General features: G+C 36.2%; 1 protein-coding gene across 1 annotated transcript in view; it reads left to right on the forward strand.

Moving 5' to 3' along the window:
- STK32B (serine/threonine kinase 32B) overlaps positions 1 to 26,087 on the forward strand; it is a 378,978-nt gene that overhangs the window by 101,937 nt on the left and 250,954 nt on the right. Inside the window, exon 3 of the mRNA XM_069074008.1 lies at positions 2,082 to 2,233. Coding sequence (XP_068930109.1) covers positions 2,082 to 2,233 — 152 coding nt within the window. The remainder of the gene's footprint in view (positions 1 to 2,081; positions 2,234 to 26,087) is intronic.

Below are 26,087 nucleotides of genomic sequence, written 5' to 3' on the forward strand. Positions count from 1 at the left end.
AGAAAGAAAGAAAGAAAGAAAGAAAGAAAGAAAGAAAGAAAGAAAGAAAGAAAGAAAGAAAGAAAGAATGCAATTATCTCTCCTTGAAAAGAGCTTATATTCTAATGGAGAAAAGCAACAAACACAAATAAGTATATGCTGAATTACTCTAAAGGGAATAAAAATAAATCCATATATAGTCATTAAATGCAAGGTAGTTTGGAAGGAAAAATGATAGCAGTTAGGGGAGCAGGGAAGGCTTCATGTAGAAAGTAATGGTTATGTTGAATCTTGAAAGAGAGGATTTCTGTGAAGGAAAGGGAAAGAGATAATACATCAGGCGTGTGGAACAGCTAGAGCAAAGGCATGGAGATTGGCAATGGAGTGCCTTAGGTAAAGAAGAGAAAGCCAGTTTGACTGGATTGTGGAGTACAGGCTGGAGAGTAATATTCAATGAAACCAAAAGCCCCTCAATATAGCTCTGTAAGGAAGTGCAAGTATTATCCCTCTTTTACAAACAAAGAAACAGGTTTAGAATAGTTTTCAATTGCCCATGATAATAGTTACTAAATGGCAGATCACACCCACGTCTATAATAAATTCTTTATTAATCTTGTCTATTCTCTTATTTAAATGGGCTAGTATGTGGATCAAATGAAGGAATTTACATGGACATGCTTTTTAAAAGTATAGAGCACTACATAAATACATGGAGTTATCATTAATATTAATGGGAGTAATAAGAATAATCCCTATTTACAGTTTAAAACTTATTTTTAATTAACAAAAATATCTCTTCTTTCTCCAATATCTACCTCCATTAAAAAATATAACAAAACTATTTTAACATATGTGCATAGTCAAACAAAATAATTTCATGCATTGGCCATGTCTATGTATGTATGTATGTATGTATGTATATATGTATGTGTCTCTTTCTTTCTATTTATGTATCTCAATCTATACTAGGAATCTATCACTAGTTTTTAAGAAAATGGGTAGCATTATTTATCATCAGTACTCTGGAATCATGATTGGTTATTATGTTGAACAGAATTCCTCAGTCCTTCAAAGCCATTTGTCTTTATGATGTTAGTGTAGAAATTGTTCTGTTTCTGCTCATTTCATTCTCCATTAATTCTTACAAGTTTCCTCAGGTTTCTTTGAAATCACCCCTTTCATCAATTTTTGTAACATAATTTTTCATTATACTCATATACCATAATTTATTTAGGCATTCCCCAATTGATGGGCATCCCTCCCTGAGTTGCTAGTTCCTTTGCCACCACTAAAAGAAATGTTATAAATTATTTTTGTATATACTGATCCTTTTCCTCTTTCTTTGGGTAAAAGATTATACCCAGTTTAGTAACTTTGGGGGTATATTTCCAAAATGCTTTATAATATGACTAGACCAATTGAGTGCCTGTTTTCCCATAACCTCTCCAGCATTTGTTATATTCCTTTACTGTCAACTTTGCCTATCTGATGGGTGTGAGGGCTATCTTTATCTTGATTTACATTTCTCTAATTATTAGTGATTTGGAGTATATTTTCATATGGCTATTGAAAATTTGGATTTCATTCTTTGAGAACTGCCTGTTCATATTCCTTGACTGTTTGTCACTTGTTAGATGACATAGCCCTTTAAGGTTCACAAAGTGCTTTCCTCACAAAAATCCTGTCAGGAAGATAGGTACAGATATTATTATCCCTATTTTACAGAGGAAAAAACTAAGACTTAGAGAGGCGGGGCAATATGCCTAATAGTCACACATCTAGTAAATGCCCAGGCATATGACTCATCCTGGCCATGTCTCTTGGCTTAAGATCTCACTAACAATCCTTATAATTATGATTAGGCTAAGGCTATCATAACAAGAAGATCATGTGATATTCATTTTTGAGGGCTTTGCTTTTTTTTTTTTTACACATCATTGATAATGGAACTAGGAATTACATTTCAGAATGTTCAGTGACGTTGTTGTGTTGAAAAGGCTGACCAAAGACTCAGGCTGGTGAAGTACATATGAGTAAGTTTGAAGAGGATGTGAATTTCCCTACATTTGTGAACTATTTTCTATAACTTACCCCTCACTCAGGTGTGCATCGTGCAGAAAAGGGACACAAAGAAAATGTATGCCATGAAATACATGAATAAACAGAAGTGTATTGAGAGAGATGAGGTTCGGAATGTCTTCAGAGAACTCCAGATCATGCAGGGCCTGGAACACCCTTTCTTAGTCAATTTATGGTGAGTAAATCTTGTTTTTTCACCTTCTGTGATGCCTGTATTATGAATTTCTCATGGAATAAATTCTAATTGTACTCAGTTGAAAGGATTCTAGATCTTATAAAGAGATACATATTTCCTTTCCTTGGTTGGACTTGTAAGTTGACAATATTTAGAGGACACAGTTTATGCTTAAATATTTAAGCACAACCACCTGCCTTTTTTTAACACAAAAGTGTTACCAAGAAAAAATGGATAGAGGAGACATATCTTGACATTTATTCATCTTTGGGAAAGTATATGTATCACCTCTGATTTGAGGGCTTTTCTGGTCAACTGATCATGTATATCTTTATATATGTATATGCCTTTTATCTACTCAGAATGTAAACTCTGAGAGCAGGAATTTTCTTTGGTTCATTCATTCGTTTATTTTTGTGTCCCTGGTGCTTTGGAAAGACTGTGCCACGAACATAGTAGGTACTTTATAAAAGTTTGTTGGATTGGATTAGATTTGCCAGAGTTTAACTACCTTAGGGTGAATTTGGAAGAATATTGTCCTCAATGAATACATTAGTCACAAAATAGCCTTGAAAAAGGCTTAATTTTTTTTGTGAACTAATGCGAGTGTGAAAAGCTTCAAGGGAATAAAAAGTGGAGACATCAAAGGGCAGTTTAGCTAGGCAGTTAATCAGACTGATCAGAAGACTAGATCAGAAGTAATCCCCTCCCCCACAGTGGCTGTTCTCTTACTAGTCAAGGTATGTACAGGGAAAGATTATATAAGTAATATGTTCTACCACTTTCAGTGATGCTCTGCTTAACTGATTGCTTGCCACACCGCTAAAGAGAAAAATATGAAGGGAAACAACTTTGTCATCCATGAAAACTATGCCTTATTTCATCCATTCTCTTTATTTCCTTACCTTCAGATAGAACAGAATCATAGTTTATTGTAATGAGCACCTTAGAGGTCATCTACTCCAGCCTCTTCTGTTAATAAATGAAGAAAATTGAGTCCCAAGAAAGGTTAGTGACTTACCCAAGATCACATAACTGATAAGTTGCAGATCTGGGAGGACTTGAGTCTAGATTTGAATTTCAAGTTCAATATTCTCTCCACTACATCACAAAGAAAATAATCAGCATGCATGGATGGAATGGTGCCAGTAGGAAGGTAGGAAAGTACCAGGAAACATATTATAGATATTAAAGTTTTGGAAAAAAATTATGGTAAAAATGCATAAATTGCATGTAAGTGGTTGAGTAGGAGTTACAATGCCTTCCATCTGTTGGGCACACAATGAAACACTGAGAATTAGGGGTGACAAAGAGTCATCCCATTGTAAGAGAACTTCAATGGGATTGTTATATTTTGAAGAGGAGAGATGCTTACCTCAAAAATACTACTTTACTTTGTACTTTTTTTGCCTTTTTCCCATTGCCTTTGACACACAAATATATTGACTACAAGCTTTCTATTATTATTCTTATCAGATAAAGAATGAGATACTTGCCTTGGGGTACCTGTACAGGTGATACAGTGTATAGGGTTCTGGGCCTGTAGTCAGAAAGACCTGAGTTAAAATTCTATCTCAGACACTTATTAGCTATGTCACCCTGGGCAAGTCACTTAACTACTGTTTGTCTGTTTTCCCATCTACTTCTCAGTGTTACTATGAGGCTCAAATGAGATAACGACTGCAAAGGACTTAGCACAGAGCCTGGCACAAAGTCAGTGCTACATAAATGTTATTATTATCATTAACAATTCACATTTCTCTAGGGCTTTAAAGTTTGCAAAGTGTTCTTTTTACAACCTGTAAGAAAGGTTATTCCTAGAAGAATCATTCCTCCTATTTTACTGATGAAGAAATTGAAACTGAGAGTTAAGGTGACTAGTTCACAGTTACTCACCCAAGCAAGTCTAAGAACCAGGACAACCCTCAGACTTTTGGTACCCCATCCAGTCTTTTTTCCCACTATACCCTCTCACCTCCCTCTGACCCCAAGCATTTTTAAGCCTCCCCTCATACTTTCTTTTCTCAGTTCACTTTTACCCCTTTGTTGCTGGGGAGAAAGGGGGTATTTTTCTGGTGGTGTTTTCCAGGACTCATAACAGCACTATCACACCATATTAAGTGGACAGCATCTTTTGATCTCATTACAAGGAGAATGAGTTATTGCAGCCTTGTAATGTCTGACAATTCCCTTTCTTGCTATTTTATTTCTTGTGACACATACTAGAACTGGAACTGGCAGCGATGCCCAATTTATTAGTTTACTTGACAATTTTGACTAGGCATAATTAATGTATCTTGAGCTTTTCAGCCAGTAATTGCTTAAGCTGAGTAATGAGGCATCAGATTCTTTTGCTTCATGTAAGGAGCAGTGGTCTAGTTTACCTGGGGTGGGAATGAGAGAAGAAAAAACTGGAGCAAAAGAAGAAAAGCAGAAGAAGGAAGATGAAAGATTTCTATGTGGTCACAAGAGGCCTTGGAAGATGGAAAGTCATTTGGTATCCCCAAAGTAGATGGCCTTAAAATGACAAAACAGTCATACTTTATTTTTGCCTTTAGACTAGTTTCAAAATCATGAACATTTACCCAGTAGGCTCTTTTTTCATCAAAATCTATAGATTACTAAGACTTCTTAATCAAGAAGTAACTCCTCTAAATTTTATTACTCAATACATATGTGTATGTATACATACATGTATATTATATACACATACATATACATATACACACATACACATACATATACATACAGTGGTATAGCAGAAAGAATGTTGGACTTGACATAAGAAAACTTGAATTTAAATCATAACTCTAGTACTTAGCACCCATATAATCTTGAACACAAGGGATCTTAACCTGATGTTTGTTAACTTAGGTTTTCCCTGCTGCCATATTTCAATGTGGCCAGATTCCTTTGAATTTTATATATTTCATATCACAAATTCAAAAACATTATTCTGAGAAAGTATCCATAGGTTTCACCTGACTGTCAAAGGGGTCCATGATATAATAGAGAGTAAGTAGTCCTCTAGATCTCATGCCTAGGACATGGTTTTGGTTTGTTGTTTGCCTATGTGGCTATTTATTCATCTATCTATCTACATATCTACTTATCCATCTATTAGTTTCATCTATTAATCTCCTTATTTATTTATCTATTCATATTTTCGTGGTTTGTTTTTTCCCCCCACTATTTATTTATTTATTTGGAGGAAGCTTGGTAGCACAGTGTATAGAGTGCTGAGCCTAGAGTAAGGAAGACCTGAGTTTGAATGTGAACTCAAATATCCCCTAGAAATGTGACCCTGGGCAATTCACAGTATCCTCAACTATAAAATGGAAGCAATAATCTCACTTCCCCTCCAGTACACACCTGCCAGGGTTGTTGTAAGGATCAAATGATGTAATGTATATAAAACATTCAGCATGATGCATGGCATATAGTAGAGCAGGATAAATTCTCGTTCCCTCTTTCCTTATCTTTTTATCTACCATCTACTAATTATTTCTTTTACTTCTCTTTCTGCCCATGTATCTATCTATTTATATATTCACTCATTCATTACTCACACGCTGAGGTCATATGGTATAATTAACCTGTAGTTCATGAGCTTGTTTTGCTTTTGATGTTTTGATAATCACATTTCAATATAATTGATTTCCTTTGTAATCCTCTGTATTTAATTCTATACAGGATTCTGAGGAGTTCATTGGCTTCATTAGATCAAGGTCCATGCCTCAGAGGTTAAGACTTCTGGTGTAGTGGAATGAATATTAGAGTGGGAATCAAGAGACTAGCACTCTTCCATTTACTGGTTATGGTCCTCAGTTTTCCCATTTGTAAGACAAATTTGAACTAGATAAGTTCTGATGTCCCTTGGATGACAGATTCTAAAAATCTTTCCTTCCAAAATGGCAGACCAATTCACAGCTCCCCCAGCAGTTTATGAATTTGTCGTTTCCCCACATCCTTGCCAGAATTTGTTATTTTCCTGTATTTGTCATCTTTGCAAGTGTATTAGGTGTGAGGTAGAATCTCAGAGTGGATTTAATTTTCATTTTTAGAGATTTGGAGCATTTTTCATATGACTGCTGATGGCTTGTATTTCTTCTTTTGAAAATTGCTTTTTTTTAACATGTATGTATCAACTTGGAAATGACCTTTGTTCCTATTAATTTGAATGAATTTCTTATGTATGTTCAAGATAAGACCTCTATTAGAGAAATGTAATACAAATACATTCCCCCAGGTTCACTATTTCCTTTATAATTTTAACTGCATTGGATTTGCTTGTGTGAAAACCATTTAAATTTACATAACCAATCAATTAATAAGTGTCAGAGCCAAGACTTGACCACAGGTTTTTCAACTCCAAATCTAGTGTTCTTGATTCTACACCATGACGGCTAGGGGATTCAGAATTATTCTTCCTCTTGAGGAAAAAATAGTGGAATTAATAAGAAAAATGTAAAATGTCTTACTGAGATGATGGGAACAAAATAACTAACAGTCTTCTGATTAGAAGAAACAAATGTCACTGTACCTTGGAGGGCTTCAGCCAAAGGAAGTGAGAGCTCAGCAATTTTTTTTTTTCCTGGACAACTACAGAAAACTAAATCAGCATGGAATCTGCTGTAATGGAAAATGTTTACTCACCAAGAGAAATTTAATTGCATTCAAGTTTTGGTGCTGCTGATCTTGGAGCTTTTACAGTTCTTGGAAGTAATAGATAAAAATGCAAGGAGGAAAACCAGTTATTCTTGAGATGCCGCATGACCAGAAAACCTGGGTTAGATTTTTGGCTTGCTACCTGTGTGAGAATGGGCAAATCATTTCTATTCTTTGTATCTCAGTTTCTTCATCTGTAAAATGAAGGAGTTAGACTAAATGATATGGTGTACTGGAAAGAACACTAAATTTGGAGTCAGAACTAATTTGGAGCCCTCATGTTGCTAACTCTATGACATTAGGAAGAAACTTTAATTTCTCTGAGTCTCAGTTTCCCCATCTACAAAACAAATAAATTGGATTCTTCCAGAAGTCCTTTCCAGCTCTAAATCTAGAACCCTAGCTAAATATTTCTGCAGAAGCCTAAATATGAAGGGCAAGGATTTACTGAGCTTCATGTTAGGACACTTGGGTGTTTCATATGTATGTGTATATTTACTGATGACTGAATTCTGGACCATTCCAGAGATGTTTCAATAATTATTGACTAGGCTGTGCATATGTACAAATTAAAAGAATAGTTCTGGAATTCACAAGACAAAACTGGTAAAATATGACAGATCTAAGGTAAAATTTAAAATGTTAATCACAAAACATCACCTGATTTTGAGGAATCTAATTATTGAATAAATGTTGAGGCAATTGGATGGGAGAAGAGCATACAAACTTTAAATGAGTCACTGGTCTCTACTCTGATGAAACTTCTAGCCTACTCGGGGAGCATGGCACAACCATGAGTAACTATAAGTTATGGCATTATATGATAAACACAGTAGAGAGGTACAGAGCAAAGGTAAGGTCTGAGGATTAATGTTATTTCCACCAGGGAGGGCTTTATGGGGGAGGTGACATGTAAATTTACTTTAAGGGAAGAGCAGTAATTTATTAGGCAAAGAAGGAAAGGACATTCCAAACAGGGATCTGTAGGAGAAAAGGCACAATGGGAAAAAAGACAGTGTATGTTATATTCAGAAGCTTATTTTATTATCTTTTATTGCTTAGCTAAAGAAATGTTTTTCATGGTCAATGAAACTGTTCCCACTCTTGTGCTAGGCATTCTAGGGGACAGAAAGAATTTTGGGATATGATCTCTGAACTCAAAGAACTTATAGTTTATCTGGGAAGGCATAACCTAAGCCCTAAACAATTCGAAAACCACATCAGGTAAATACAGAGCATATTTACATTTCAAAAACAATAATATTATATTATAAGACTATTGTCATACATATTTTATGGTATAATAGGAAAAGTATAAAAGAATTTTTCTTCTGAATGGCAGAGAGACTTGGAACATGGTAAAAGAATGATGATACTTTTTTGTAGATAAAGGGAAGATGGTATTTTCATTATGAGCATTGTTATTAGTCACTTATGTAGCCAATAGAAAAATTCCTTTGGTCTCAGGTATTGATTTGAGAGGGGAAAAAATGTTTATTTTTTTGCTTTTTCCAAATCTGTAAGTAATTATTTTAGCTCATTTTCAGATTACAGAAACCATATATCCTGCATAAATTTCCTCCTTACAATTTAAAGCAAGTTTCAAAAACAAGTCACACTTAGCCAAACATTGGCTACCTCCAGGTCTAACGATTTAGACCACTTGGCCAATAGAACAATTACTAGCTAATAAATTGTTTCTTAGACATACACAGTTTGATAATTAAACATCAATACCACAATGATGAATTTGAACGGTTACTAATTGCAGACAGTTCTTCATTATTTCCATTCTGAGTTGTTTTCTCTAACTTTTCTTTTCAAAATTGAGTGCTGTGAGTTTTGTTTTATCTTTGACTATCAGGGTACATTAGAAATAACAACAGCAATAACTATTTCCTAAGGTTTCCTTTTCATCTTGAACAAAGGAAAAAGGAAGTATGGTGGAGTGATGAGACCATGGAATCTGGAATTAAGAGATCTGGGCTCAACTTCTAACTTGGTTACTCATTAGTTACAATGTTCCATGCAACTGACTTCTCTCTAGGCTTTAGTTTCTTCATTTATAAAATTAAGGGGTTACACTACAAGATTTTTAAAGTTGTTTCCAGAACACGTCATGTCCTAAGACCTCCCCCTCCCCTTCATTACATTCTGCCAGTAGAATACAATTCCTTTAGGCCTGGGCTGTTCATTGTGTTGTTGATTTTTTTTGAGGGAATGAATCTCTATATGTCCAGTACTTAGCAGAGAGCCCTACACACAGTATACAAGTTTAATAAATGCATGTTAAATTAAACTGAATCCCTTCCAGTTATGATATTTCATGTGCTAAGAGCCCTTTTTCTGATGTTCTTTTATCCTGTGACAGGAGGGTTAGGGCCTGAAGATACAGATTTATGTTTAACACTGGTAAGAATGCTCAAATCATTGAGTTCCAGTTCAAATGATACCTTCTCTATGAAGTTTTCCCTAATCCTTTCCAGCCCTATTCCAGAGAAAATAAATTAATGTTAATTCAAGAAAATTTAATAAAAAAATAAAGAATGTAAGCTCTGGGAGCCTAGGGATGGGATGATGCTTTTTCCTTCTCTTTGTTATCACCAGCCTTAGTAAAGCGTTTGAGACATATGGAGTGTTGGATAAATACTTGTTAATTTACTGTTCTATTGGATTCTTAAGACATAAGCTTCCACTTCATCAAAGAGGAAATTGAACAGTATCTACAATGTTTTGCTTATCTCTTATCTTTGATCCACCTGCTTTATGTGGAATACCCATGACTCCTCTTCTCCCATCCATCAGAGCTCAACCCTAATTTCATCCTGGTCTTAAAAAATAAAAACAAAAATACTGTATGAATAAAAGGTCCTTATATTATTGTCACTCGATTTAATAGAGGAGGCATGATATATTCACAAATAATTAGTGTAATGCAAATTGGAGTAAAAGAAAAGATACTGTAATCCTAACAGAGTGGACAGAGCACTAGATTTAAAGTTAGGAAGACCTCGGCCTTATTAGTTTCATGACCACAAGCAAAACAAGTAGCAGTGTCTCCTAAGCAGCTTTCTAATACTATAAATTACAGATGATCTACAAAGGAAGGAGTTTCTACACCTTAATTTCCCCACACAGATGACATCAGAGTTCTAGAACTCATAAGTAAACAAAAAATGTATAAAAAATACAAACATTGTACTTTGAGATATGAAGAGCAAGAAAACATTCCTATTTTGTGGACTGGCCATACAAAGGCTTAGTCCTAAAGGGTGGGTACAATGTTAATAACATGAGAGATTGGCAAGAGTATTATAGACAGGAAATTCCATGAGCCAAGGTTTAGAGGGTAGAAAATTGAAGGGTGCATTTGGAGGAGAGTGAATGGTCTGGTGTGTTTGGAGCACAGAATATGTTCTTGGCAAATGAAATTATCCATATGTACATGGTCAGAGGGCTAGAGAATAGAACTGTCCAATTATCTTTGGTTTCTCCACATGTCCAGGAAACAGAGGCTTTGCTCTTTGTATGCCATTTGCCAATAACGTAAATCTGGCCAATATTCTTACTTTGGGGAAGAATTATTACAAAGAATTTAAATGGCTAAAATAAGATGAAAAGTCCACAAAATGATCATGTCATCATTGGATGGGAAATAGGTGCATTTCATTTGAAAATCATGTAATTCATAGCAGGCATGTTAAATAGGGAGTTAAGCCCTAGGTTTGGAAGTTGCAAATCTGATGTATGATGTTGTTTGAGTTACTAAGCCAATCTAGCCTCAATTTCCCCATATTTACAGTGTAGGCCACAATTCTTGCACTACTAAAAGATTTTTTTTTAACAGAAAAGCACTTGAAAATTTTTTTTCAAGCTTTCTATTTTCCTTCTAATTTTGGTTACATTGGTTGTGTTTGTACAAATCTGTTTAATTTTATGTAATCAAAAATTATCGGTGCAGAGTCAAGATGGCAGAGCAGAAGCAGGATCTCTGCATAGCTCTGGCTTCCACCTTCCCCAATCCATTTAAAAGGGGAACAAACTTTGGAGCTGAAGAACCCACAAAATGACACAGAGAAGCTAACCTCCCGCTGAGGACAGCCCAGCAGGCCGGCAGGTATCGGCCAGCAATCGCCCAGCACAGCACTCTAGGAGCCGAGTCCAGGACCAAGTGAGCCAGAGGTTTTAGCCCCAGGGCAGGCCTGACCAACCACTGGCAGGAGGGACTTCAGATCATCAACAGCTGTGGCCATTTTCAAAATTATCAACACAGAGATACTAAGGACAAAGTGAGAGGTCAGTGAAGTGTGGACTTTGGGACCAGTAGTTGAGAGTGCATCAGCTATTGTCCCCGGGGTGAGAAGCTGCTGAGGAGTCTCACCCTTGCAGTCACCTGCATGTGGCAGCTTCAGCTCCTGGGCTGCAGAGTGTAGGGGGATGAAGTGACCAGTCTGAGGGGTAATTGCTCTTGCTTTAATTTGCTTGGATCTGGATTGTTGTATAGGGTGGAGGTCCTGGGTTGCGTGACCAGCTTGCCAGAGCATGTGGAGGCCTCAGAGAGGGCACCCATCTAATACCTCCGGCAATTGAGAAAACCCCAGTGTTTGGGACAAAAGCTCCCCTCTCTGGTGGCAGAGTCCTACTGTGGCAAATAGCTCAGGGGTCAAGTGACTGAGGGGCAACATGACCAGGCAAAGGAAGCAAAACAATCAGAAGATTCCAACATTAGACTCCTATTTTGGGGACAAAAAAAGGAGCAAAGCATGGAACAGAAGGAAGACAGTGAAGTCAGAACTCCTGCACCAAAAGCTTCAAAGGAAAATACGAGCTGGTTACAGGTGATAGTGAACCTTAAGAAGCAGATAAGAGAAGTGGAGGAATAATTGGGAAGAGAAATGAGAACGATGCAAGAAAATTACAAAATGAGAGTCAACAGCCTAACTGAGGAAAATCACACCTTAAAAAACCGACTAACTCAATTGGCAAAAGAGGCTCAAAAAGGCAATGAGGAGAGGAATGCCTTAAAAAGCCAAATTTGCCAGATGGAAAAAGAATCTCAAAAGCTCAATGAGGATAATCATTCCCTCAGATTTAGAATGGAGCAAATGGAAGCTAGTGACTTTATGAGAAATCAAGATGATGTTAAACAGATCCAAACAAATGAAAGAATAGAAGGCAATGTGAAATATCTCATGAGAAAAGTCACTGACCTGGAAAATAGATCCAGGAGAGATAATTTAAAAATTATTGGATTACCTGAAAGCCATGATCAAAGAAATAACCTAGAAATCATGCTCCAAGAAATTCTCAAGGAAAATTGCCCTGTTATTTTAGAACCAGAAGGCAAAATAGAGGTTGAAGGAATTCACTGATCACCTCCTGAAAAAGATTCCATAAAGAAAACTCCTAGGAATATTATAGCCAGATTCCAGAATTCCCATATCAAGGAGAGAATATTACAAGCAGCCAGGAAGAAACAATTTGAATATTGTGGAAACACAATCAGGGTAACCCAGGATCTGGCAGCTTCTACACTGAGGGATTGAAGGGCTTGGAATATGACATTCCAGAGGGCAGAGGAGCTGGGATTAAAACCAAGAATCACCTACCCAGCAAAACTGAGTGTCATGTTTCAGGGGCAAATATGGTCATTCATTGGAATAGAGGACTTTCAAGCATTCTTGCTGAAAAAACCAGAGTTGAATAGAAAATTTGACATTCAGATACAAGAAGCAAGGAAAGCATGAGAAGGTAAACAGGGAAAAGAAATCATAAGTCACTTATCAAAGTTGAACTATTAACATTCCTATATGGAAAAATGATAATTGTAACTGATGAAACTTTTCTCAGTGTGAAAATAGTTGAAGGGAATATATGTGTGTGTGTGTGTGTATCTGTGTGTGTCTCTGTGTCTGTGTGTGTGTGTCTATATCAGAGGGTATATGGGTGTATGAATAGTTATGTGAATGTTTGTATATATATGTTTACAGGTATATGTAGATAGAGGGCACCAGACCAATTTAATAGACAGGGATGATACTTAAATGGTGAAATTAAGGGGCGGTCAGATGACTCTGTGAGTAAGAGCACTGGCCCCAGGATCAGGATGACCTGGGATGGAATCCAGGCTTAGATACTTAGCACCACACCCAGAAATAACTGGGCATGTAACCTTGAGCAAGTTACTTAACCACAATTGCTTTAAAAAAAGGTGAAATTAAGAGGTGAGAGAGGAAGATAATGAGAGGAGATGGAGAGAGACAGAATGGGGTACAATATCTCATATAGAAGAGGCAAGGGAAAATGGTTACAATGGAGGGGAAGAATAGGAAGGCAAAAGGGAATGGGTCAACCTTATTCTCATTGAATCTGGCTCAGGGAGGGAATGACATACACACTAAATAGGGTATCTCACCCTACAGGAGAGTAGGGGGGAAGGGAATGAGAGGGGGGATGATGGAGGGGAGGGCAGGCTGGTGGGGAGGGAAGTTGGAAGCACTCACTTTTGAAAATGGATGGGATCAAAGTAGAGAATAGAACAAGTGGGTGGTGGGATAGGAGGGAGGGAAATATAGTCAGTCTTTTACAATATATCTACTATGGTAATGTTTTGCATTAGCTACACATGTACAATCTATACTGAACTCCTTATCTTCCCAGTTAGGGTGGGTGACAAGGGAGGAAGGGAATGAATCTGGTATTCAAAGTTTTAAAATCAAATGTTTAAAAATATATATTATATATGTATATATACTATTATTAATACTATTTTACATGTAATTGGGAAATAAGATATACAGGCACTGGGGCATAGAGATCCACCATGCCCTACTGGAAAAGTCTAAGGGGGTATGGGAGAAGATATGGGAGAGAATAGATTGGAGGAGGGGATATCCTGTGGGACTGCTATTTCGGGGTGGTGAGTAGGGGAAAAACAGGGAGAAAATTTGTAACTCAAAATCTGGAGGAAATTAATGATGTAAATCAGAAGTTAATAAAGCATTTGAAAAATGAAAAAAAAATCGGGGCAGCCAGGTGGCACAGTGAGTAAGAGTGCCAGCCCTGGGGTCGGGAGACCTAGGATCAGTTCTGGCCTCAGATACTTGGCACCCACACAAAATAACTGGCTGTGTAACTTTGAGCAAGTTACTTAACCCCAATCGCTTTAAAAAAAGAAAAATGGAAAAAAATCTATTTTACATTTTGTAATACTCTCCAGATCTTTTTTGGTCCTGTATTCTTCCCTTATCCATACATCTGACAGGTTAACTGTTCCCTTTCTCCTACAAAATATTAATTTCTTAAATATACAGAGAACTGAGTCAAATTTACAAGAATACAAGTCATTCCCCAATTGATAAATGGTCAAAGGGTATGAACAGGCAGTTTTCAGACAAAGATATCAAAGTTATCTACAGTCATATCAAAAAATGCTCTAAATCACTATTGATTAGGGAAATGAAAATTAAAACAACTGAGGAATCACCTCACACCTATCAGATTAACTAATATGATAAAAAAGGCAATGAGAAATGTTGGAGAGGATGTAGAGAAAGTGGGACACTGATGCACTGTTTGTAGAATTGTAAACTGATCAACCATTCTGCAGAGCAATTTGAAAATATGCCCAAAGGGTAACCAAACCGTGCATACCGTTTGATTCAGCAACACCACTACTAGGCTTATATTCCAAACTAAGTTTGTATCATAAAAAAGGGGAAAGTACCTACATATGCAAAAAACATTTATAGCAACTCTTTTTATGATAGCAAAATATTGAAAATCAAAGGGGTGCCCATCAATTGGGGAATGACTGAACATGCCTTGGTATATGAATGTAATCGAATGCTATTGTGCCATAAGAAATGATGAACAGGCAGATTTCAGAAAATTCTGGAAAGACTTGTACAAACTGATGCAAAGTGAAATGAGCAGAACCAGAAAAATATTTTACAAAGTATCAGCAACATTGTGTGATGATCAGGTATGAATGACTCAGCTGCTCTCAGCAACACAATGATCCAAGATAAGCACAAAGGACTCAGGAAGGAAAATGTTATACCTATCCAATTAAAGAATTGATGGACTCCAAATGCAGGTTGAAGCATATTTTTTTCACTTTATTCTTTCTTGTGTTCTTTTAATCTGTTTTCTCTTCCAGAACTCTGACTAATATGGAAATATTTCTTACATGTTTTTACATTCTCTATATAGCACATGTATAAACTATATCAACTGCCTATCATTTTCAGAAGAGAGAAGGGGAAGGAAGGAGAAAAATATTAGACTCAAAATCTTGTGAAACGAATGCTAAAAATTTTCTTTTTTTTAAGTTTTCTTGTGCCAAATTACTAATATGGAAATGTTTTATATGATTGCACATGTACAACCAGTATCAGATTGTTTACCATTATGTGTCAGGGGGAAGGGGAGGGAGATAAAATTTAGAACTCAAAACTTTTTTAAAAATGTTAAAATTGTTTTAACATGTAATTAGGGGATAAAATATTAGGGAAAAAAGGAAAGAAAAACACTTGGCAAACCACATAATGCTCTAGCAATATGTTAGTGTCGCTATTACTTTGGGAATCTTCAAATCCCCTGGTCAGATTGGAGGATAGATGAATTTACTGCTCCCTGGGAAAACAAAGGACTGACTTATGATTGTGATTTTCTAATTCTTTTCACCCAAGGATCCCAGACTAGAAAAACATTTTTGCCTTTGACATTTTTAGAGGGCAGATAGGGTGTGACAAAATGTCAAATGATGGTAACTTTGGATGTGACATTTACTCAGTAAGTTACCTTCTTAAAGCCTACGCTTTATTCTTTCCTGCTCTCCTTATAAACAGAACTTCCTTTCCCCAAGCTATCTATTTTGTATACTTTTTCTTAGTTTTGTTAAACCAACTTGAGAAACTGACAAAAGTTTGTGAAGAAAGGAAAATAGGAGTCATCAATAACAGTAAGAATCCTGCTGGATATATGCATAGCACTTTAGATAGAGAAGCATTTATTAAATACTTAAGATGTGTCGAGTGCTAAGAATTGGGGATACAAATATGAGTAGGTAAAGCAATCCCTACACTCAAGAATCTGGCAGTCTACTGGGGAAAGATAATACAGAAAAAAGATCCAGAAAGGGAGGGAGTGGGAGAGAAGGTCATGCTCAAGTGGTATGAACTTGAAGTGACTGGGACATATCATAGAAGCCTGATCTGATTAAGATAATGTGATAGCTTACCTATCAGAGCCTAGGGTGGTTCCAGGGGCTGAATCCAAGGTCTTACAGGGAAAATGTGGGGTTGATGGCTAAATGAACTCACCATGGTATAGGAATTGTCAGAAAGTGGCATGGAGCTCTGGTTCTAAGTAAAATTAGGTGAAAACTCATCATTCAAAACTTAGTGTAATTTTAGGGGTATAATCTAATGTTCTTGTTGCAGAAGAGGTTGGGGATGATAGTTATTTTAGAGTTTACTAAATATTTGCACATCCATTTTTTCCTACCATCCTGACAGTTACCCTGTAGAGAAAGTGAGGCAGGGAATTTTTTTCTTCTAATTTTACAGATGAGGAAACTTAAACTCATAAAGGTCATGACATACCCAGAATTACATGACTAAGATCATAGCTCTAGAGATGGAAGGGATTTTCAAGTCCTAGTTAAGAAGGTCTTACCTTTTTTAAGGCATGGACCCCTTTGGCAGTCTATACAAGCCTTTGGATCCTTTCTTAGAATCATATTTTTTAAAAAACCATCAAAGAAAATTCTAAATTTTAGTTAGAGGTTGGTGAAAATAAAATTACATAAAATGCATTTTTCCCCATCCAATTTCATGGATGCTCTGAAATGTATCCACAGATGCCTATGTGAATGCCAGGTTAAAAGCCTTCAATTTAGTTCAATGTCTTCATTTTACAAATAAGACAACCACGGTCCAATGAGTCTAATCACTTGCCCAAGGTTATATAGACATTTACTGTAAGATGTGGGATTTGAGTGCAGGTGCTGACCTCAGGGTCAGTGCCCTTTACTCTGTACCACACCATCTTTGAGCCAGTTCTCAAACCCAGAATTAATCTGATTAGCAGAGTCCTTCCCATTATACCATAATGCCTCAAAAAAATGGCACCAGGTTCCTAAAGAATAACACCTAAAATCTATTCAGATTTGAGGAAGGAAATGTACTATAGCTGCCTTCAACATTTCTTTGACAGTCCTTTAGAATTACTTAAGAGGTCATCAACTTGATACTAAATGAACTGGTTTGGCATATTATTTAACAATGTCATGGGATGAGAAACTTTTTAAAGAAGGATGGCCAATTAGTCATGGTATGCAGGTATTATTCTCAGAACAAAGCAAAGGACCATTTATGGGGGTATTATATGGAGAGGGTGTTTTGGGTCTCTTTTAGTCTCAATGATCTCTGAAGTCCCTTATAGCTTTGAAGTCTAATATTTTAGGTAGACTGGGGACACTCAGGCTCTGTGCTTTCTAAAATCAGGTCTGCTTGTCACAATTTGCCCCATCAGCTGAGTAACTATTGTGGCTCTACTTTATGTCCCATAGACACAGCTACAGACTGTAGAATTTCTTTCTTATATCTCTGCATTTCTTCAGAGAAATATATGTCATTCCTAGTTAAGAATCAATCACCAGAGATTAGTGGAAGCAAATAGAAGGTGATGTCTGACAGTGATTCCAGTGAGCCTTTTTCAATGGGAAGATGCATGCATTTATGTTCTTGAAAACTACTTGAAATTCAAGGGAAAATTGAAGGAGTGAAAGTAGACCCATTCAAATCAAAGCAGAGATGCCTGCATGAATTCATTCAAGGTGGAAAGTTGATTACTTTGAAGTTTATTCCTTCCCTTATTCTTTGACTCTGGTAAAAGTGCTGACAGGTTAACATATCCAAAGGTAGAGAAAACAAATAGTTCCAGGCTGCCTAGAGGCAGTCTTTCTTCTGATTTATAATTGTGTAATTAGTGATGAGAAGGCTTAAACTATTGAATATAAACCGCTTCACCTTAGAGCACAAAAAAGAGTTAGGAAAAATTTACCCTTATAAAATTCCCAAACCACTACTGGTGAGATAATAGTTGATTTGGAGGTTTAATTCACTTTAGCAAGTGTTTATGTGCAAGATAAGGTACTTGGTGTTGGAGTACAAAGACAAAAATATTCCTTGCCTTCAGGAAACTTACTGAGAGGATACATCATTTTTGGTGGGGGAGGGGGGACAAAAACAAAAAGAAAAAACAAACCTAAATGCACAGCATTTCGGGAGTTACATTTGGGAGGGGACATCACTAACGGGGTGATTATGAAAGTCTTTTTTTGTAAGAAGTGACATTTGAAAGAAGAACTGAAAGGAGCTAGAGATCTCAAGAGGCAGGAATGAAAAGGTGGAGAGAATTTCAGGAATGGTTCATATAAAGTAATGGAGGAAAGAGATGGAATATCATGTACAAAGAATAGTAAGTGCACCAGGTTGGTTTATAGGTTGGACCCAAGGGGGGAGAAAGGAAGTAGTCAGTTTTATAGGATATTGGGATATCCCTTTCACTTGGGAAATCGTATGATTCTATAATTTCAAGGATATTTGGAAAACTTATATCCGAAGACCTATCTCTAGTTTATCTGGAACATCACCTGAAATTCTACCCTCAAGTAATTCATTCATTTGAGTTCATATGTTCTTTTTTAAAGTCTACCTAAGGGTTCTTTAATGTGGCTTGATATCAGAGCACGTCACCATATCTTCTGATTCTCTCTAGTTTATCAATGTTTTTCCTAAAATATGATGCCCTTAACTGAATAGGGCATTCCAGATAAAATCTGACCAGAATTTTTCACCTTCTGATCCTGAACGTTATGCAACCTAAATCACCTTAGCTTTTTGACTACCATATAATACTTCTACTCATATTGAACTTGAACTGCAGTAAAATCCCCCATATTTTTTTCCAGAAGTGATAGTCTCTCATATGTATGTCATATGAAGGTACATTAAAGGAACTAGGGATGTTTACCTTGGAGGAGAGAAGGCTTAGGTATGTGGGTGTGATAAGGAGGATGTGCTTATCACTCTACGCCTATCCTAATTTCTTGTTTTTATAGAGTGCTTGACATTACTGTAAAGTTATGGATAGACTAGTTATTGCTACCCTGAAAGACTATGAAAAAAATTTTCTTTGCAAAAGGAAACTTAACTCCCTCTCAACTTGCTGTAATCACATTCTGTTGATGTTACTTCTTTCTAGGATTCAACCTTGCATTCACCTCTGTATTTAACTCTCTTTGGCTCCCGGCTGTCTTTTTCTTCCCATGCCAGTTTAGAAGTCTCTCAAATATTAAAATACTTCCCAGCTCAGTAAAAGGATTCACTCTGGAACTTGTTAGTGTATATGCTCTCTTTTCTTCCCTTACAGCATAAGAAACAAATAATCACTTGGCTAAACAAGAAATATGTGGCTTACTGAATCAATTCTTCAGCAGGTGTTTTCAAGCATTTGAAGGTCAATCAGGTGGAAGAAGTAATTAGATTGCTTCTGTGTGACCTTGGAGGGCAGAAGTTGCAATGATGGGTGGAAGTTGCAAAGAAGCAAATATAAAAAAAACTCCCTTACAATTAATTACAGCTATTCAAAAGTGGAATGGATGACCTTTGGAAGTAATGAGTTTTCCCCTCACTTGAGATCTTCAAGGAAAGGTGACTGTTGTAGAGGAGAATCTTATTCAGGTATGAGCTGAATTCTATGTGATTCTATGATTCAGTTTGTAAAAATCCTCCTCCCACTCAACACAATTTTAACAAATCTTTTTAGGTATACTTCATCCCTGATCAGGAGCTAGTCAATCTAATATTTTAATCCATAGCTAAAAAATTTTAATTACATTCTAATATACCATTTTCTTAACCAGCTGTCCATTTCCCCAAACTGCCTTTCTCTTCCAAAGATCTTGTTTCTGATGGGTAGCTCTGTTGAAAAAATGGCAATACTCTTATAAGTATTTAAGTTTCTTTTTCATTACTTCCTAACACTTACAAATGCTTTCTAGATTCATTCTGGCAGTATCATTGGAATACACATGAATCACTAGAAGTGAACAATGTTGATGAAGTATAATAGTACTTGAGAGGTTCTTTGTCACTGTTCTGGATACCTGACCCAGGAATACAGTAGAATTTTCTCTTTCTATTGACAGTATACTACTGCTATCAATATGAATAATAGTATTTACATAGCATTTTAAGGTTTGCTTACATATGTTACATCAGTATATCTTCACAGAAATTCTGTAAAGCAAATGCTATTATTTCCCCCTTTGTACAGATGAAGAAACTGAGACTGAGAGAGTATAAAGGACTTTACTTTGGCAGCCCAACTAGTAAGTAGATGAGGCAGGATGAGAAGTCAGATTTTTAATGACTCCAAGTCCAAAATTCTAGCCCTGTATCACCCAACTGCCTCAATATTGACTTTGTAGTTTGAGTTTCCAACAACCACTACTCATCTTTTCTTCCTCTGACCTTTCCTGGATAACAATAGCTTGACAGTTCCTATAGACCTATGTCATCATCTTGTAGAGGACAAGTAAAAGCTTTCTCTTCAAATAATACAGCTGGATTGTTCCTTTTGCTGATTGATTAACGTAGCTCTGATTGTTCAGTGTTCCTTCTTTCTTGTTTGTGTTACATTCTTCTCTCCAGTGTCCTCACATAGTTCTGCTTCTTCAGATCCTTGACCTTCCTGATGGCCCTTTTCCTCTCTCATCTGAATGTTGTAAAATGAAAGTAAATTAAGAAAAAAGGAATACTTCATTTTCCTTGATAACCTGGACAGTGGAGAGCTGGTTTCTGAGTTCTTTTATCTCCTCTTCAAAGTGAGAGATCCACTTAGATGTTGAACACAGGTAACAATTACTTGGCTCTCTACATTCTATGGAGGTCACTGAACTTTTTTTTTCTGCTTTTCATGCTTTTCTGGGATTGTGACCGACAGTTCCCTGTTGTTGGTGCTAAAAGCTCCTGTGGTCAATTCCTCTGAAAAAAAAAAGTGTTGTCAATCCCTGGAAGAAGCAACACAAGAAACCATTATCATTAATTCACACTTTACCAGTTTGGTTCATTAGTAGGATAGCTAGATGGGAACAGATATGATGATGAAAAAAATTTTTAAAGAAATATCTGACAGACTAGGAACACAAAGAGGGATAAATCACAACCTCTATCCAAAAGGGGTTTGTGATATGACTTAGGAAATAATATTTATACATGAAAACAGGTATACTGGAAAAGGAGATAGGCCAAATACATGGTGAGAATGAGACATAATTGACGAACAAGCTTTGGGCTACATGGGTACTTTTTGAGATACTGAAATAACCAGAGGTAGATCTCTAACTTAAATTCACCTTTGTTACTGGCTCCCCCTTGTACAATAGTGAAAAAATAAAATATCAATTTTGTATTTTATATTTCATTCCATTTTGTAATTGATTTTGTTCTGTAACTACCTGGGTCATGTTTCTTTGTCTTTAAGTTCAGAAGTTCATGAAACCAGAGGTTCAGCTTTTCTCTCTGAATTAAGTTTAAAAGTTAAGTTTCCTTATAAATCACTTTAATGGAAAAAAAACTGTTTTCTCTGTATCTCTAACTGTCCTTGTACAATTAGAAAAAAATCAGTTATCCTTGAGGGATGTAGAGGGATGTCAGGGAGTCTGATCTATTATCTTTGTAAGACTGACTGTCCTTCAAGAAAGTCTGATATGTTATCAGTGTGACACTAACTAGCCAGGCAGGTGGACACCACCAATGAGCTTTCCATATTAACAAGATGGAAGGAGGGGCTTTTGCTATCCCTGTATTCCATACTTCCATCCAATCATATTGTTTCTATCATCTATGATACTTCAGACTTTGTAACCAATCATATTGTTTTCCTTCTGTGATGATTCCTGTTCTTTGTTCTCTTGTACTTGCCAAAACTATATGAAGGCTTATAAACCCCTTTTAGCTTACTGAGGAGTTGAAAGAACCATTTCATTGGTAATCACTAGCCTTTCCAATAAATTGAATGTGCTTAGAACTTTATGCCTCAGTTTACCTTGTCAATCATGACAATCTAAATGTGATATAATAAAGGTTGGACTAGGGTGTTGGCATGAAAATAGACAGAGATAGATATGAAAAACATAAAGGGAAACTTATTCTAAACTTTTATTGCATTTGGTGTGGCTGCTATATCTTTACAATTGTAAAATAAGTGATGTTTGCTAACCAAGGCATGTTTTACATGCTTTTGATATCTTTATCATCATGATTGATTGACATTGGTAAAAAATCATATAGATAATTATTGTAATAATTTCCCTTCTCTCTACATCTAATTTTCATTATCAATAACTTGTTTTAATAGATTATTTGACTTTTTAAATTGTCATATTATTTTCTCATTTTAAATTCTGTCTTTTTACTAATTTTGATCTTTGGTTCAACAAGTCTGTAGCCTGACTATAAATGGAGAACTGATTCAGAAATGACTCCCACATAAGTAATTAGTCATTTCCTGTTTGTTAAAACATAATCAATTACATTTAGGGGGAAGGTATGCCATGGTTACCATGTCTAGTGTTTTCTGATTTCTTTCTTGAAGAAAATATTCATGCTAAATAGATTTGAGGCAAATGGGTAGAATATAAGTGCTTTGGATTTTTAGTTTTTTATTCTTGATCCATATTTTCCAAAATATTTTTTTGCAGTTCTTACCTGTGCAGTAATTAGGGGAGGGGGGTCTTATTGAGTTCGCTATAGAATTTTCTTACCTCCTAGTCTTTGGCAACAGACGGTACACAAGTGGCATTTATTTGCATGGCAGTCTATTGGCAAATACCTATCACGAGTTCTAAAGTATGAGATGACTAAATATGTCTTGAAATTATGTTTTGTAGGGTCGGCTAGGTGGTGCATTGAGTAAAGAGCCGGCCCTGGAGTCGGGAGGACCCGAGTTCGGTTCCGGCCTGAGACACTTAACACCCACACAAAAATACTCGCCGTGTAACCTTGGGCAAGTTACTTAACCCCAATTGTCCTCCAAAAGGCAAAAAAAAAAAAAAAGAAATTATGGTTTGATTGTGTGTGTGTGTGTGTGTGTGTGTTGTGTGTTTAGGACCAACTCCATCAACTCCTTTATTTGTCTTAGAAGGAAAACCCACGTATTATCCTTCCATTTAACACTATTTTCCTTATGTCTCTGGAAACATGATCAGATTAACTTTTTTCTTATTGCTAGTAAAGGCATACAAATCTAGTCCCCAAAGACCCCACTCACCATCCATGATAACCACACCTTTATGAGTGTTATCTCCAACTATTAGAAAGTAACTCATTGCTTTTGCATTTGTTTATCATTAATGTTTTATTATTTAGTAAATGCTTAATGAGTGACTTTTATTTATTCATTCATCATTCATTTATCCTTCCTTTCTTCTTCATTCATTCACTCATTCATTATTCCTAGTTTTAATTATAATGAAAGTAAATATTGATGAAATTCAATTTATCGTGTAGTGTATCCACTCCTTGGTCTTTGTATAAAGATCTCACATTCAGAGTACTAACAGCTGCTAAAGTTTATAGACATTCTAAGAACTGTAGCTTTTAACATCTTGTATTTTTTATAAATTAAAGTTTGCTGGTGGATTTTGAATGATGTCAGGATAGGGCGAAGGTTATAGAAAGATAGGACAGGAGAGCATCTTATAGAAACTTCCAAATTGCAGTGAATACCTACCCAGATGGGTTATATCTGTTTTCTTTTTATAGTTTTTGCATCATCTAAATTATTTTGACCTTTCTAAACTCCCCTATTTCTAGTCACTTCACCTTTACACATAAACCTTTAACTATGTTCACTGTTTTTATTCAGATAGCTTAGAAGAACTACTTAGCCAGTCAACAAGCATTTATTAAGCTGTTACTATGTACTAGGTACTGTGTTAAACTCTAGAGATACCAAAAGAAGGCTGTTAGTTCCTACACTCAAGAAACTCAGAGGCTAGTGAGAAAGACAACATGCAAACAACTACGTACATTGTATATACATATATGCATATATTGTACCTCATATAATATATCCATATATACTAGGTGGCACAGTGGATAGTGTACCAGTCCTGAAGTCTGACTTATCTGCGTGAGTTCAAACCTGACCTCTGACACTTACTAACTGTGTGGCTTTTGAATAAGTCAGTTAACTTCTGCTGGCCTCAGTTTCTTGAATTGAAAAATGGGGATTATCACAGCACCTACCTCCCAGAGTTGTTGTGAGTATCAAATGAGATAATATTTGAAAAGTATTTAGCATAAATATAATGGATACTACATAAGTGCTAGCTATTATTAGTCTCAGTCTCTTCCTGTATAAATTGTCATGTGATTTGATGATTTCTAAGATCCCTTCCACTCCTGAATCCTATATAATCTTATGTAAGGCATATGTCCAGGAAACATTTAATGGAGAATGCAGGCTAGGATATGAAGAAGTACCAAAGGGCATAATCTGGATATGTGCAGTGCAGTAATTAGGGCAAGGTGAATGGAGCTTTGCTCCAGGGGCACTGACATCTGGAAAGGCAGATTCCCCTGTATCTATTTTCATCTCTGTGCCTCACTTCATAATCTTCTTCAGAGATCTAGTGCTCATCTGAGCTGAACTTCATTGTCTCTATAGAGTAGTGTAATATACCAGCACCCCCAGGTTTCTATTGGCACTCCTCTCCCAGGTTCTCCTCTGCTGTCCTCTATCTCTGGGGGAGATGATGGGACTGCCCTCTCTTTGAACAATTGTGCCCATGATACCCCATCCCCCAACTGTTTTTGGACAATGTTAAAAAAATGTCTAGTTACAGCTCTAATAAATACTCTTGTAGGAGCCAGGAACAGCTAAGTGTGAGTTGTAGATGTAGGGAAGATTTCATGGAGAAAGCAAGTAGAACTTTAAGCATCAGTAGAATTGATGTTCTTCTAAAGACATTTATTTTCATGTCTGACAGTATACAAGAGCAAAGAGAGATGAAATAAATCAGAATGAAGGGGAAAAAAAGTTGAAACCTAAGGACTTGGCTATTAAATCCCATAGATTTAGGTCTTGACTTGAGAAAGGAAAGGGGGAAAAGCATTTATATAACACCTATTCTGTACCAGGTACTGTGTTAAGCACTTTAAAAACACCATCTCATTCAATCTTTGCAACAACCCTGGAAACTAGGTGCTATAATTATATCCATTTTATAGTTAAGGAAACAAAGACAAATAAAGGTTAAATGACTTGCCCAGGTCACCCAGATAGTTAAAATCTGAGGCCAGATATGAGTGTGGTATTCTCTATTCTAATCTCAATACTCTATCTACTGTACCAATTGAGGAGTCAGGAAACTGGGTATACTTGAAACCTGTTCAAATTCATCTTTAGGCATCACCACCTGTAACATTGCTGCTAGGCTTTGCCTAAATACTGTTATGATTGCTTATATTTATAAAGTGTTTTACAATTTGTAAAGCTCTGTCTGTTCCTCCAACAACCCAGTGAGGTGTTTTTATTATGCATATTTTCTAGATAAGGAAACTGAGGCAAAAAGCTCATCTGATTTGTTCACAGTGATAGACCTCCTAAGTGGTAGATCTTGGGCTGAAAGCTAGATGCTTTGACTGAATTTTGGACACTATGAATATATCATCTCTGCTCTACTCCCCTCTTCCCTCTAAAAAAGAATAATAATTTTGCAAATGTTTGATTTAGCCTAGGTAGAAGACTTACTCTCTTTAGGGAAGACTAAATAAGGGGAAGACATTATAACAATAGTTTATTTACATTTACATATCACTTTATATTCTACAAAGAGTTTTCTTCCAAATACCCCTAGAAAGTAGTTAATGGAAGGATCATTTCCTCCATTTTGTAGATGGAGAAATAAAGCTTTACAGAAAATAAGTGACTTGCCCATGTCCATGTAGTTATTAATAAGTAGCTCAGTTGGAACTCATGCCTCCTGACTCCAAGGCTCAATTCTTTCTAATTTCTCAATGGTCATGGTTTTTCAAAGTTTTTAAAAAAAGTTATTTGCCAACAATTTTTTTAATGACTTATTCTAGAATCTTTCCAAGAATCAAAG

Source organism: Petaurus breviceps, unplaced genomic scaffold, assembly GCF_028583685.1.
Source record: "Petaurus breviceps papuanus isolate PSGF00001 unplaced genomic scaffold, PetGlider_PUasm1.0 140, whole genome shotgun sequence".
NCBI classification, from domain to species: Eukaryota; Metazoa; Chordata; class Mammalia; order Diprotodontia; family Petauridae; genus Petaurus; species Petaurus breviceps.